General features: G+C 57.6%; 5 protein-coding genes across 5 annotated transcripts; 4 read left to right on the top strand and 1 right to left on the bottom strand.

Annotated features, from left to right (window-relative positions):
- Positions 1–131: 131 nt before the first annotated feature.
- On the top strand, positions 132–2,255 carry W97_02241 (uncharacterized protein; the record flags this gene model as incomplete). Its single annotated transcript, XM_007780142.1, has 1 exon — positions 132–2,255. One exon carries the CDS (start codon positions 132–134, stop codon positions 2,253–2,255), a length of 2,124 nt encoding a protein of 707 aa, XP_007778332.1.
- A 458-nt stretch (positions 2,256–2,713) lies between these two features.
- Positions 2,714–3,631, bottom strand: W97_02240 (uncharacterized protein; the record flags this gene model as incomplete). The annotated part of the gene is made up of 3 exons (XM_007780141.1): positions 2,714–3,019; positions 3,180–3,368; positions 3,482–3,631. The coding sequence occupies 3 exons, from the start codon at positions 3,629–3,631 to the stop codon at positions 2,714–2,716; spliced, it is 645 nt and encodes a 214-aa protein (XP_007778331.1).
- A 671-nt stretch (positions 3,632–4,302) lies between these two features.
- On the top strand, positions 4,303–5,811 carry W97_02239 (uncharacterized protein; the record flags this gene model as incomplete). The annotated part of the gene is made up of 3 exons (XM_007780140.1): positions 4,303–4,624; positions 4,671–5,016; positions 5,070–5,811. 3 exons carry the CDS (start codon positions 4,303–4,305, stop codon positions 5,809–5,811), a joined length of 1,410 nt encoding a protein of 469 aa, XP_007778330.1.
- Positions 5,812–6,215: 404 nt separating this feature from the next.
- W97_02238 (lanosterol synthase) lies at positions 6,216–8,675 on the top strand (the record flags this gene model as incomplete). The annotated part of the gene is made up of 4 exons (XM_007780139.1): positions 6,216–6,440; positions 6,511–6,974; positions 7,072–8,520; positions 8,585–8,675. 4 exons carry the CDS (start codon positions 6,216–6,218, stop codon positions 8,673–8,675), a joined length of 2,229 nt encoding a protein of 742 aa, XP_007778329.1.
- A 542-nt stretch (positions 8,676–9,217) lies between these two features.
- W97_02237 (uncharacterized protein) lies at positions 9,218–13,795 on the top strand (the record flags this gene model as incomplete). Its single annotated transcript, XM_007780138.1, has 1 exon — positions 9,218–13,795. The coding sequence occupies one exon, from the start codon at positions 9,218–9,220 to the stop codon at positions 13,793–13,795; it is 4,578 nt and encodes a 1,525-aa protein (XP_007778328.1).
- Positions 13,796–14,964: the final 1,169 nt, after the last annotated feature.

Here is a 14,964-nt window from a genome sequence, read left to right as displayed (position 1 = left end):
TCGCAGCATCGCAGCATCACAGCATCACAGCTCCTCCACCACTGCCAGCTGTCCTCGACTCCTCGATACCAACCCAGCCCGTGGCCTAAATCTCGCTTGCCTTCGTCCCAGCACTCCCGCAGTGCCCTACTATGACGAAGAACGTCTACGACCCCAGCCTCCGCAAGGCCGCCTCCACGATGAACTTGGGACAGCCTTCTTTAGGGAAGGGTGAGCAACCGGCAAGCCGCCCGCACGAAGAGCTGCCAGCGACTGCGGGCGAGTTACGCAAACAGGGCACGAAGGTCGATACTGCCAGAATTCTGCCAATACGCCAGCAGCCTAACGGAGGACACCAGAGCGGTTGGGAGCAGCCGCGGGAAGTGTCTTTCGGGCAACCTAGTACATACGGCAAGGACCTTGTGGATACTTCAGCCTTTGAGCCAAGCACACGTTGTATCACTTTCGACCATCCCACTGTCCATGACACGGCAATTCCGGCGGCGAACACCCTGCATCCCCTGCGCCCCTTCGATTCTTCCACCTACCTCAATCCCGCATTTCCTCCGCTGAACTACCTTCCAGGCTTCAGCACCACTCTGCCCTCCCGCCAGCCAGACTACTTGCCGCCTCGACTCGACCCGCTCGACGGCGTGCAGCCGTCATCAGCATCGACAGACTTCAAGCCTTTCGGGACACGCGTAGACCGCGGGGACTACGCCCGTATCTTTCCACATTACGCCCCACCACGGATTGGGTGGGCGCCGCCCCAGGTCCCGCCAAAGCCGCCAAAGATCAAGATGGAGCCCGCAAAGGTCCAGGCCGAGCCGGTAAAGATCGAGTCTGAACGCAAACCCATCGACTACGCCAAGCCCTTCTGCGAATTCCTAACTAACAACCCCACCGTCTTCCATGCCGTTGATACTATCGCCAAGAACCTAGAGAAGCACGGCTACTCCAAGCTTTCAGAGCGCGATGCGTGGGACCTGAAGAAGGGCGGAAAGTACTACCTCGAGCGAAACGGCAGCAGCCTAATCGCCTTCGCGATAGGCGACAAGTACGAGCCCGGCAACGGCGCCGCCATGCTCGCCGGCCACATCGACGCTCTGACCGCGAAGCTGAAGCCGATTCCCAAGCTGGACACCAAAGCCGGCTACGTGCAGCTCGGCGTCGCGCCCTACGCCGGCGCGCTCAACAGCACATGGTGGGACCGTGACCTCGGCATCGGCGGGCGCGTTCTCGTAAAAGAGAGCTCCGGCAAAATCGTCACCAAGCTCGTCAAGCTCGACTGGCCCATCGCACGCATCCCGACACTCGCGCCCCACTTCGGCGCCGCAGCCAACGGGCCCTTCAACCCGGAGACGCAGATGGTGCCCATCATCGGCCTTGACAACAGCGACATCTCCGGCTACGGCAACGCGGCCATCGACGCCGCGAGCAAACCCTCCCTGCTCGGCGGCGCCGGCGCCTTCGCCTCCACGCAGCCGGAGCGCCTCGTCAAGGCCATTGCGGGCGAGCTGGGGATAAGCGACCACGGCTCCATCGTGAACTGGGAGCTCGAGCTCTTCGACACGCAGCCCGCTACGCTCGGAGGGCTGGGCAAGGAGTTCATCTTCGCGGGCCGCATTGACGATAAGCTGTGCTCGTGGGCTGCGATCCAGGCGCTGCTGAACAGCACCTCCACCTCGACCTCCACCTCGACCTCATCCTCCTCAATCATCAAACTCGTCGCCCTCTTCGACGACGAAGAAATCGGCTCCGGCCTGCGCCAAGGCGCCCGCGGAAACCTGCTCCCCTCGACAATCTCGCGCATCATCGACGCCTTCACCCCCTGCACCCCAACCCTCACATCCCGCACCTTCGCAAACTCCTTCCTCCTCTCCGCAGACGTCACCCACGCCGTGAACCCCAACTTCCTGCCCGCCTACCTGCCCCAGCACTCCCCGCGCCTCAACACGGGCCTCGTCGTCGCGGCCGACAGTAATGGCCACATGACGACGGATGCGGTGAGTACGGCGGTTCTGCAAAGATGCGCGGATAGGGCGGGCCAGCGGCTGCAGGTCTTTCAGATCCGGAATGATAGTCGCAGTGGGGGCACGGTGGGGCCGATGCTGAGTGCGGCCACCGGGGTCAGGGCCGTGGATGCGGGGATCCCGCAGCTGAGTATGCATTCTATTAGGGCGACGACGGGGAGTGAAGACCCGGGGCTGGGGGTGAAGATGTTTGAGGGGTTTTTGGATAACTACGAGGAGGTGGATGGGGAGTTTAGGAAATAGGGGGGGTGGGATAGGGAGTTGGTGGGAGATTTTGGGCGGACTTAATTAGGAGGAAGGGGGGGAGTGATAGATATACATTAGAGGGCAAGGCATTTCGGAGATAGGATTCTGTAGAGGTATGACTGTGAGATTTGCTGCCCAGCTGCCGTTCCTCCAAACGCCCCCTTTGCCATCGGCGCCGCATCTTTCAGCTTTCCCCTTCGAATACCGCGGCGGGGGGGCCACAGGATGCCAGGTGCCGGCCCCACCACGTTGTAGATGCAATAGGCCACAGACACGCGGGATACGAACCTCAATTCGAGAGTCCAGCGAGCATAGAGCCGCCACCGCAGTTCCCTCGACCAAAACCCAACACGCTCGGAAACGGCTATCCTCAGCCCACCGGACCCCAGCCCTCCCGGTCTCGCTCACACATACCCTACACACTCCGTCAGCACATCCCCTTCCTTCCCCCCTACTCAACCCTCCCAGATTTCGCACTCACCTTTCCTGGCCCCCTGGAAAAAGAACCTCACGATAAACACCTGCAGCCCGGCCATGCTGACCATCATGACGCCCTCGATGACGCTGAAGTTGAAGATGCGCCGCTCGGTGCTCCGCACGGTGCTGAAGTTGCGGTTCTCGCGCGTCCGGAAGTACTTCTGGTTCCGGTTGATGGTGGAGAGCTGGGCGGAGAGCTTGAGGATCGACTCTTCGAGCACTGTGGTTTGTTCGGGCGAGGTGCCTTGCTTGCTGGGGAGCTGGGCGCGGGATTCGTTTTCGACCTGGGGTGCGTGTTAGGGTTGTCCATCCATGATGCTCGGCGATTGTGGGTTATGGGCGGCGAGAGCAACGAGTGCCCACCCCTTTGCCCCCTTCCTTCCCCAATGTGATCCTGTGGGTGGTTTTTTGACGGTGTGCAGTGAGGGAAGGGGGAGGCCTTACGGCAACCTCGAAATCCACCATCTTCTCCGCAAACGTGCTCATCTCGTTGTCGAAGCAGAACCGATACTCGCCCACGTCGTTGGCCGTGAAGACGAAGTCGCCCTGGCGCTCCTTGGTGCCGTCCATGATGATCCTCTCGTTGGGGCCGACGACCGAGAAGCCGACGTCGAAGGAGCCGCCGGATTGGACCTGTTATACCGTTTCTCAGCTCACTTGTCTCACTCCCCCCTCTTGCTCTCCTACTCTCCTACTGCTCCGGGCTGAGGTGTAGGCATAGAGGGACGAAGGTTCGGGGCACCTACAGCAAAGTAAAACGCAACCTTGGCGCCCTTCTGCTGCACATTGGTGAAGAAGCAGGACTTCTCGTTCGCGGCGAGCTTGTAGGTGAGGGCGGTTGCGGAGGCGAGGGTTAGGTAGGCCAGGAGGCTGGATAGGAGCTGGAGGACGCGCATCGTGGGCTGTGGCCGTGGAGAACGGCTTGCTGGCGGAGGTTTACTCTATCACTGCTGCTTTGCTGCTGCTGGTGCTTGGTGTTTGGGATTCAGGGACGGCGGAGCGGAAAATTGTCGGGTCTTGGCGGGGATAGAGCGCTCACGGGCAGGGCGCTGGTGATAGAATCGTTAGATGCCAACCATGGATCACCAATTGGCAAGCCCAATGTGTCAAGCGTCAATCTGAATCGTCTTCGTCAGACGAGATAACGCAGCTAGATCAGTGTCGCAGGCGAAAAGAGACGCTTATGAACTTTGTGAGCTTGGTACAGGCATAACTGGAGGCGGAGCGGTCACGGTGAGGAGCCTCGTGTACATAACGATGGTGAGAGATCGTGATGATTTCGGAGCCTGGCGACCTTTGTCGCGCTGATGACGGGGTTACACTGCGAAAACACGCCTAACAGGCAAGGTCAAGCACCCGTCGAAACTCTTCAGGGTGTTTGAAATCACGGATTTAGGTGTGGGCGTGGACATGGAGGAGTACCACGTGGTTCAGGCATGTAGGCAGCATGCTTGGCTGAAACTCTCGTGAAGAGACTAACATGAGTGCAGAGGCGGTAAGGGGGCTCCCAGGCACATCCTCAGTGCTACAGACACCTCACTCTCCCATCATTTCCCTCTCCACCAACATGACGATGGAGGATCTACCCAAAGAGCTGGAACTGCAAATTCTGTCCCATTTATCGCGGCCGGACTTGTTGGCCCTGCGCCTCACGAACAGATACTATGCAAACGTCGTGAAGCCTTTCGTCTTCGGCACCATCCTGCATTTGACTGGTACCAGGAAGCAGGACTGCTCCTTTTGGGTTCACAAATACTCCGACATCCCAAACCCGCTTGGTCTATCCAAAAAAGTCGAGTACGCGAAGTTGGATGAGGTAGTCGAGGAAGTGCTGTCTCTAGCACATTTCGTGAAGATATTGGAATTCTCACCAGCGTTCTATCGAGAAGGTTGGTCCCTCTTCGTCTCTTATATGCATTACACTCACGGTTCCAGGTTTCTGGGATGACTATCGCAAATATCTGAAACAGGAGATGGAGGAGCCCATAGATGGCGCGGACTGGGAAGGTGATGACGACGCATCGGAAGAGGACCCCGAGGGGATATTCATGAACATGGCAGAGAGGCGTATCTGGGGGTATCGGCAGCAGCGACTCGAAAGAGAAACTTCCCTGATTGGAGCAGCGGAAAAGGTCTGGGAAGAAGCTAGAGCGGCACAGCATGCCAACAGAGAAAAAGTCAAAGAGTCCATGAGGTTGCTTGTGGGAAAGATGGACGCTCTGGAGAAGATCGAAGTCGACTCGTGGAAATTTGGGAAGTTTATGGGATTGCAGGTTGAGAGGTATGTAGATTCCAAGACTCAAAGGGATATTCTCATAACTGACATAAATTCAGCGCAGACATGGATGAGCAATGGTGGGCCGGCCAGGAGCAAGAGTCTGACACCTCGTTCACATGGAACATGTTCGAAATTCTGGCCGAAGGTCTATACTACGCTGGTCGCCACATCGAGGATCTGTACATTCACAACCTTGTGCTCTCACAAGTCAATGATTCCGCCGCTGCCAAGCATACGTTTCAAAGCCTCACCAGGTTGACATTGTCATGCAGTAAGACTGAACTCTTCCTCGACGACGCAGCACCATCCGCCAAGCTTGTCAAGCTCTTAGAGGCTGCTCAGCAAACGCTCCAGCACCTCGCCTTGAACTTCGGGGAGCGCCATCCGTGGCTTCCACAGCGTGGCGTCCACACACTCGACAACGTTCTGAACAACGATCCGCTCGTCTTTCCCCGTTTGATCTCATTCTCCATAACCTCGCTGATCATTTCCGGCATCTCGCTCATCAGCTTTCTCAAGGTCCAGCCTAGCCTCACAACAGTCTCTCTTAAGGCCATCTATCTAGGCACTGCCGGAGTCACATGGCAGACAATAGTCGATGCGTTACCACCTACTGTCCGGACTTGTGAGGTATCAGGTCTGGGCCACGAGCCGCATGCGGGATTCGAGGCGCCAGTGGCGTACAACTGGATTGGCGACTGGTATCCTTACGAGAATCCACTGAGAGGTTGGCGCCTCCCCGATCGAACAGACGAGTGGGTTAGGATTAGAGATGTCACGTTGCAGAAAGCGGATTGAGAGGCGGTCATGAGGTTGGCGATAACTTCCGGTCACTGTCCATGCAGACACGGGAGGCTTTGTGCCTCTAGAGCATAAGTTTAATAGCTATTAATTCCAGATGATAGAGCGTTCTAGAGTTCTAACGATTGAGAGCGCCGTCTTGATCATTGATATTTCGTCTCCTTTGGCTGGCTGTGTGATAGAATTTGCAACTGCGTGACTGTTGTGAGATCCTATCGCTACGTAACCCTGCTTGTTCCTGCAGATGGTCCCTGCCAAGCTTCGGTCGATTAAAAGTTGGGGTTGTTGGGCTTCATAGAAAAACATATACAGCGACTCAAAAAGGCGCAACACCAGGTATAGAATTATTGCGTAGACCTTACATTCGTTTGACGTGCTCGGAACCCAGCCCAGGAGAAGTGATGGCGCGAACAGAAGCCACTAAGCTCTCCAACGGCACCATTCACAATGAAAAAGCCAATGGCTCAGTAACAGTGTCCGAGATCCACGAGGAAAAGACTGATTACGCCCGCTGGAGACTCCTGGACGAGCGGGGACGTCAGACCTGGCACTACCTCCAAACCGACGAGGAAGTAGAGCAGTGGCCGCAGAGCACAGCGGACAAGTACCACCTAGGCCTCCCCACTGTAAATCTTCCCTCTCCCCTCTCCTACATTGCTTAAAAAGGACACACCAACTAAGTTACAGCCACACTAGGGTCTCCCCAACCTCCAACCCCCCAAAACCCCCCTCGCCTCCGCCCACAACGCCCTAACCTTCTTCTCCGCCCTCCAACTGCCCCCAGGCAACTGGGCCTGCGAATACGGCGGCCCGCTCTTCCTCCTCCCCGGCCTCGTCATCGCCTGGTACGTCACGCAGACCCCGATCCCGCCCGCCTATGCAACTGAGATCAAGAACTACCTCTTCGCGCGGCAGAATGCAGAGGATGGAGGCTGGGGGCTGCACATTGAGGGCGAGAGCAGCGTGTTCGGCACCGCGATGAACTACGTCGTGTGTCGGCTGCTAGGGGCAGATGCTGAGGATCCTAGGATGGTAAGAGCGAGGGCGCTGTTACATGAGCTGGGAGGCGCGGTCAATGGGCCGCATTGGGCGAAGTTTTGGTTGAGTGTGTTGGGGGTGTGTGAGTGGGAGATTGTCAATCCGGTACCGCCGGAGCTGTGGTATGTCACTTGTCATTGATCGAGGTTGTGGCAGAACACACTGGTTAGGGACCGAGCGTGGGAGACATGAAGACAGGCTGATATAAAGACGCTACAGGCTACTACCAGACTGGGTCCCCATAGCCCCCTGGCGCTGGTGGATCCACATGCGCGCCGTCTTCCTCCCCATGAGCTTCGTCTGGTCGCGCCGCTTCTCCCACCCTCTAGATCCCCTGACCCGCTCCCTTCGCGATGAGCTCTTCACGCAACCACACAGCAGCATAGACTTCGCCGCCCACCGCAACAGCATCAGCCCCCGCGACAACTACCACCCAAAAACCTGGATCCTGAACACGATAAACTGGCTCCTCGTCAACATCTGGAACCCCTACCTCCGCAGCGCCCGCCTCGTGCAGAAAGCTGAAGCCTGGACCTGGAAGCTCATGCAGATGGAAGACGCCAACACCGACTTCGCGAACCTCGCCCCCGTGAACGGACCCATGCATCTCCTCGCCTGCTACATCGAGGAAGGGCCGGACGCCTACAGCGTCAAGCGGCACCGCGAGCGCATGGAGGACTTCCTCTGGGTCAAGGACGAGGGCATGCTCATGAACGGCACCAACGGCGTGCAGAACTGGGATACCTCGTTCGCGATCCAGGCCGTGATGGCGTGCCCCGGCTTCGCGGCGGACGAACGCTGGAGGCCCGTGCTCACCAAGGCGCTGGAGTTCCTCGAGGACCAGCAGATCCGCGAGGACTGCGTCGACCAAAGTGTGTGCTACCGCCACCCGCGAAAGGGCGCCTGGGGCTTCTCGACGAGAGAGCAGGGCTACACGGTCAGCGACTGCACGTCCGAAGCCGTCAAGGCGGTTATGCAGCTGCAGTTCACGCCCGGGTACCCTCAGCTAGTATCGGACGACCGCATCCACGACGCCATCGACATCATCCTCACGATGCAAAACCCTTCCGGCGGCTGCTCGTCCTACGAACCCACGCGCGGGTCAGAGTATCTCGAGTACCTGAACGCGGCCGAGGTGTTTGGCCGCATCATGGTTGAGTACGACTACCCGGAATGCACGACCGCGTGCGTGACGGCGCTGATGCTGTTTAAGAAGCTGTACCCCACCTACCGCACCGCTGATATCGATGCCTTTGTTGAGAGGGCGCTCGCTTATATAAGGAGGGTGCAGCGGCCCGATGGCTCGTGGTATGGCTCCTGGGGCATCTGCTTCACGTACGCGGGCATGTTTGCGCTGGAGGCGCTGGCGGCGGTGGGGGAGACGTATGAGAGTTCTGAGCGGGTGAGGCGCGCGTGTGAGTTTTTTATTGAGCGTCAGATGGAGGACGGGGGGTGGGGCGAGACGTATAGGAGCTGTGAGACGGGCGAGTGGTGTAACCATGAGAGGAGCCAGGTTGTGCAGACGGCGTGGGTGTGCATTGCGCTTATGGAGGCCAGGTTTCCGGAGCAAGAGCCGATCAGGAAGGCGCTGAGGATGGTGATGGGGAGGCAGAGGGCGAACGGAGAGTGGCTGCAGGAGGGGATTGAGGGGGTTTTTAACAAGAGTTGGTGAGTTACTAAAACCCTCGGAGAGGATGTAATCGAGGAAGATAGTAGGCTAACTGTGGGACAGCATGATATCATACCCGAATTACAAGTTCATATTCCCGATCAAGGCGCTGGGGATGTATGCGGAGAGGTATGGGGATATTGAGCTGGACTGAGAGTTACGGTTCAGCTTGTGAACAATCGTATCGAAAGCGAAGGAGGAGCCGATAGTCCACACTAAGGAACTGATATCAATGGATATACTGGGTTGGGACGACTAAACAAGGCAGAATTACCCCCTTGAAGGAATTTATATGATTGCTTCTGTATCCTTGAGTGCAGGTGTTCACCACCCAATGCTATTGACAACCTGCTGCGCTTTGGGCTTTACGGTCAGTCATCTGTTTGGCTGAATAGAGAGGTGTACTTGTACCTGAGACAACCATGGGTGAAGTTGTCTAGCTCAATGGACCGCTGGGTGATTGGCGCGTAAATTGATGTCACCTGCTCTCGCGACACCGCGTTCTCCACTTGCTCGCTTGGTGACTGCCACCTCCTACCACCGGCCCTGACATGTTGAGTTCCGTTCATTCTTCCCATCAATCGCCGGCATGGATACGCTTGACGGGACTCTAGAATCAGACGTGTTCAGCAACCTCCGGAGAGTGATGGAGCATGTGAGTGTTCCCTGCAGATGCGCGAGTCAAGTCAAGCCGGGATGCCTCATCCCGCACTTTGGCCTGTGCGAGAGGCGCATCGAGAAACTCCAGAGCTGCCCACGAGCTCTCACATTCAGAATCTGATACCTCCGCAGGCCTCGCCACAAAGCCATACGCCCCGCCTACCCTCGACCATAGACGAGACGCCTGATTTCTCGGCCGGCAGTCCGCTTAAGTTCCAAGTCCTATCCCCTCAGTCACTTGCAGCCGCTCCCGATCAAACTGCACCCTACGAGCGCGATGAACACAGCACACGACGCGCCTTAGCGAACCCTCTCTACAACGCGCCGCGGCTGAAGCCCTCCAGTACGGCGCCCACGATGCCGAGCGTCATGGTGGACGAGGCCTCCAGCCAGCTGCGGCTGTACCGCTCGTTCGCTGGCTTCGATGCCGGTGGAGACACACAGCCAATGGACTCGCAGATCTACAAGCAGTACACCAGCACGCGTATATCACGCGACGAGGATGATTGGGAGGTCTCACAACCAACTGGACAGGACGTCACACTGCACACGGGCGATGCTGGATACGTGAATCTGGTCGAGGAGTGGGAAAAGAACCGCGCTCATGAAGAGGTGGAGGAGTCGCTGTCCTCGGACAGCATCGATGAGCTCAGTCCCTCAACGCAGGATCGTGTGCGCTCTGCGACAAGTCCAAAGTTCCGCAAGCCGGAGACGCCTACAAGATCCAGCAGGAAGCGAAACCATCAGGGCGAAGTTCTTAGCTCAGTAACGAGAACGCCTGGGTCAGCTTTGACGGCCTTCTTCGCCAACGCCAACGTAAACGGAGCCGGAGCGGCGGCGATGTCTTTGAGCCAGGCATTCAATCCCACCCAGGCGCCTTCGTCTCCACTGCCTAACGCGCCCACCTCGGACCCTGTCTTTCAGCGACCTTCGCCGAATTTCTTCGCTATCGCCCGTTCGTCTCCTTCGGCCGTGCAGTCTTCGCCTACGAAGGCGATGCGGAGTGAAGTCTCACGTGCCTACACCGAGCCTGCTTCTATGTCGTCACCGATGAAGCAGACGAGAAGCGACGTACCGCGATTCATGACGGAGCCTAGGGATACGTACACAACTATGAAGGAATCACAGGAGCGACGGGAGGCACAAAGGAGAAAGGAAGAGGAGGAACTGCTCAGGCTACGCTCAGAGGAAGAAGATGATGACTTCGGTGATGAGCCGACGGCAGCAGAGCAGCTGGTCGCGCGGCAGAGAGCACGAGAAGCGCTTGTAGCGAAGACGTCCGTCGAATTCGCGAAGCTCTCTGCGCCACCAAGAGGCAAGCAGGACATGCGGAAGAAGGTCCTCCTCTCGAGCGGTGGCGCCTACGTCACGCCAGCTCGCTCAGGACGAAGGAGAAACGAGGTCATCGAGATATCTCCTGACACTCTAAGGGAGGAGGGGCTCTCAGATGCCGGCTCAGCGGATGAGCTTACAATCTCACCTAAAACAGTCGGTAAGGCTGCAGATATGCGCAACCGAGACCTGCAGATACCCATGACTTCGTCGCGCCGGCAAATGAGTCTACCGGACACGCAGTCGCCCTCTCTACGGGGCAGTAGTGAGGCTCGGGAGCGATTAGCGGATCAGGACAACCACAACAGTAGCCCGCGACACGCTCTGGTCGACGCTTCACCTCTTGAAAACGTGCCCCAGCCGAACGCGAGTGGTACGGCAGGCACACAGACGGTAGCCGTGGCGGATTCGCAGCCGGAAATTATCGACGCACAAGAATGTCCAGTACCACCTTCCGCTATTGATTCAATAGCTCTCGATGCTAAGGGCCGAATCCTTCAATCTCAGCTCGCCTCTTTGACGGACACCGCGAGAGCTGAGATCAACGCTGCGTTGTTAGGCGGTGCCGATTCCTCCTCCTTACCGCGACCACCCGTCAGCTCAGATCAGCTGCTGAAAGGCGCCGCAGATGAGCGTATGCCGAGTAGTCCTCCATTGCTACCTCAGACTGCAGAGGTTGAGGAGGATGAGGGTATGGAAGTGTCAGACGACGAGGTCAATCTCGTTGGATATCAAGGCCGGCAACAGGGAAAGGGATTGCAAAAGCTGTCCGTGAGCGCCAGCGCGACAGACGATGGCAGCCCTGTTCAAACATCTACATCCGCGGTCACCAAGCTGCAAGTGAACGATCGCAGCAATTCCGTGGCACAAACCACGATCCCGGAAACCGATCCGGCAGAGGAACTTGACTCTCCTGCGCCGGAGGCATCACCGCACGGTAGCAGAACGGCGACAGCGACGTCTTCGGCCGCGGTGGGATCGGAGCACCTCCTGCCGCACACTTTGAATACCAACAGCACGACTCTATTCGAAACAGCTCGTTCACACTTGACAGCTTCGCCAACCAAGACGCACAGTACTAGAGCCAGTCAGAGCACGCCAAAGCCGCACGGCATCCGCCGCTTCGCAGACCTGGCTCGGGATCCTACGCCAGAGGAACCTACGGATGTTGATCTGGATGTGAATCTGATCACGGCTGAGGATAAAGAGTTCGAGGCGATAATGTCAGGCTCTTCACCCGTCCACCATGGACGCAAGCGGAGAAAAGTGTACAGCACTCGCACCTTGAGGCAACCAACCCTAGCTAGGCCAGTGCCTCCCTCGGAACCACCATCGAGCAAGCCGGAAGCGGCCCCTAGTCCTTCCGAAACGCCGTACTCTCCCTCGAATACGCAAAAGCGCGAAACTCAAGGTGCAGCTGCCGCCGTCCACGCTAGGGGAGCTGCAGTTCTCCGCACGCCGGCTATCCTGAAGCCCGGAAGGCTGTCGCGACCGCTACGGAAGACAGGCAATGAGCAAAGCCCTGCCCTGAAGGCGACGGCGGGTGCTGTTGCCCGTGCGAAGCGTGTCTTTGGGGCCACAACTGAGATCGCGGAGACACCCCAGTCAAAGTTAAGTGAGGCGTCGTCTGCGCATACTGGCTTAGGAGCTCACCTGCAAGGGCGCATCGAACTACCTCCGCTGCAGACTGACGCTGGCGCTGAGCATGGCAACGCGCAGGGCCGCTCCAACGACGCCAACGCCTTGGATGGCAACACTGGAGACATCATCGTCCCTAATCGTGTCCTCGCTTTGTTCAAAGGTGGCAACATGTCTTTCTATCCCGCAACCTGCGTGGGTATATCGCACGCCAATGGACTCCGCTTCAAAGTCAGGTTTGACGACGGTACAGTCGTTGACCTGGAACCGAAAGGCGTGCGGAGCCTCGACCTGCAGATTGGCGACCTCGTCAAAGTGGACCTAGGCAAAATGCGCCAGAAAAGTTACATCGTTCAAGGCTTCAAGGATCAGATTGCTGCTCCAGACAGCGAGGGCTTTCCGCTGACCGATCAGCACGGGCATAAAACACTCATTCTGGCCGCCAAGGGGCGCGACAGCCTTGCAGGTGGAAACGCGCCAACTGCTGACGAGACTGTTGAGGTACCTGTAACCAACATCTATCTGACACAATCGATGTGGAACCGGTTCCAGAGTCGCATCTACAACCACACTCCCGCAGTTCCTATCCTCAGCAGCCACCTACAAACCCCGACCACCGAACCATCCATCCCAGGCACGCCAACCTCTCGTTCGCGCCGGCAGACAATGACAATGCTCAACCCCCCGATGCTTCGCGCCGCCTCAGACGCATCCCTCGGTACAACAATGACGACTAGCTGCCTCTTCGCCGGCATGGCCTTCGCCGTCTCCTTCACCGCAAAAGACCCAACCAAGCGCGACTCCACCAAGCACGCCGCGCCTTCCCCCCGCGACGCAACCATCGCCCTAATAGCCTCCCACGGCGGCCTCCTCCTCGAGCCAGGCTTCGACGTCCTCTTCGAGATCGGCGGCGCCTTACTCACGCCCGCGAAGCCGCGCACTCCCCTCGAGTCTCCAGACAAGACGAAGCAAGCCGGCCCCGCCGATGCCGCCGAAGCATTCCGCCTCACCCCGCAAGCAGCAACGCTGGGCTTCGTGGCCCTGATCGCAGACGCCCACTCCCGCCGCGCAAAATACATGCAGGCCCTCGCGCTCGGCCTCCCCTGTCTGCACCACCGCTGGCTCCTCGACTGCGTCGCCGCCTCTGCTGTTCTTCCCTGGGCCGCGTATCTGCTTCCTGCCGGCTCGTCGAACTTTTTGGCTGGGGCTGTGAGGTCGCGTGTCTTGGCGCCCTACCCGGCGCAAGAGGCGAGGTTTCGGGAGGTGGTGGCGAGGAGGGAGAGGCTGTTGGGCGGTAGGAGTGTGGTGCTTGTTATGGGGAAGGGGCGCCAGGAGGAGAGGAGGAGGGCGTATCTGTTTTTGACGTATGCCTTGGGCGCGAGGCGGATTTGCAAGGTTAGGGATTTGGAGGGCGCGAGGGAGGCGCTGGATCACGGGGAGGGGGAGTGGGATTGGGTGTATGTCGAGGGGGTTGAGGAGGCGAGGAAGGTGTTGGGGGGTGCTCCGCCGGCGGCAGCGGGTAAGAAGAGGAAGAGAGGAGTAGAGGTCGAGGAAGAAGAGAGGAAGAGCAGGAATGCAGTGAAGATTGTGGGCGATGAATTTGTGATTCAGAGCTTGATCTTGGGCGAACTGTCGGAGGAGTAGGGGTAGTGAGGGTTGTAGGATATCTGCACAGCGTGATACCCGTGTCTATATACATGGACAGCCTCCGTTCTCTCGCCTAGCGCAGCCTCAGCGAGACGGTTGTCGATAGCTGCGGCCGTCCGCCTCAGCACTGTTTGAGGATATTGCAGCGCCTCTTGAAGCCCAGTAGGGTCTCTTACATTACAGTAGAGACGCCTGTTCAAAAGCCAGTATACCTTGGAGCAAGTAGATATTTCGCACAGGTTTAGCGGACACTCTTCCGCGGTCTCTACTCACAGCCGCTCCGAGTCCTCATGAGTGCCTTTGCATAACCAGCGATAATGCTAAGTTAACTCTGCTGATCCCATCGCCTAGGTCAAACTATGGGTTGCATTCGCTGGCGCTAGAGCTTACTGACTTCCCTTCGTCGGCGGAGGCAAAGGGGCGGAGCAATCGCATCATGAGAGATACTATGGTTGTCTGCGGTGTTTTGATCTTACGAACTCTAATCGGCATTCGCAGAAATCGGGCCTCGATGATAGATTGTGACATGCTTGCAGGAGCTTTATGGTTGTTGATGGTTGGCAAAGGAGGCAGTGGATAAGGCCTGCGTTCCGGGGCTGTGGGGATGTGCATGTTGGCTGCATAGTGATGTGTTGCCGGCGTTATGTCAACGATAGAAGAGCATCAATACGGAGAACGGGGTGGGCATTTGCAGACGTTACAATTACAGACGAGCGACCTTGGTCGGTGATCCGCGTAGTGTGTTGAGTAAGTGGTCAGGAGTGACCAGGTGTTAAGCTATAGCTGGCTTGAATGTACAGGACACAGGACGTAATTGGTTACAAGCAAGGACAATCTGTATGAGAAAAGCTGCGTTGACGTTATGTATACGGTGCCTTCCGCATTATATCTTCACTGCCAGGAAAACAAATGCTGATATACTATCGACGGTACACGGGAGACGGAGTGGTGAAGCAAACAAACTAGAGGGTGAAAGCATCAGGAAATGGGGTACTAAAAAGAGCACCAGCGCGCAGACAAAGATGTCAACCGCTAGAAGCAAAGGATCATTCTTCTCGAGTATCACGAACGTATAAAGATAGAATCTCCACATAAGGCGGACTGGTGTAATTAGATCGGACGTATGTATTGTCGGCCGTGGAAGCAGTGAAGGTTCGACGAGCGAG

Source organism: Coniosporium apollinis, assembly GCF_000281105.1.
Source record: "Coniosporium apollinis CBS 100218 chromosome Unknown supercont1.8, whole genome shotgun sequence".
Taxonomy (NCBI): domain Eukaryota; kingdom Fungi; phylum Ascomycota; class Dothideomycetes; genus Coniosporium; species Coniosporium apollinis.
The sequence above is the reverse complement of the archived record's forward strand: the minus strand, read 5'-3'. Positions and strand labels throughout refer to the sequence as shown.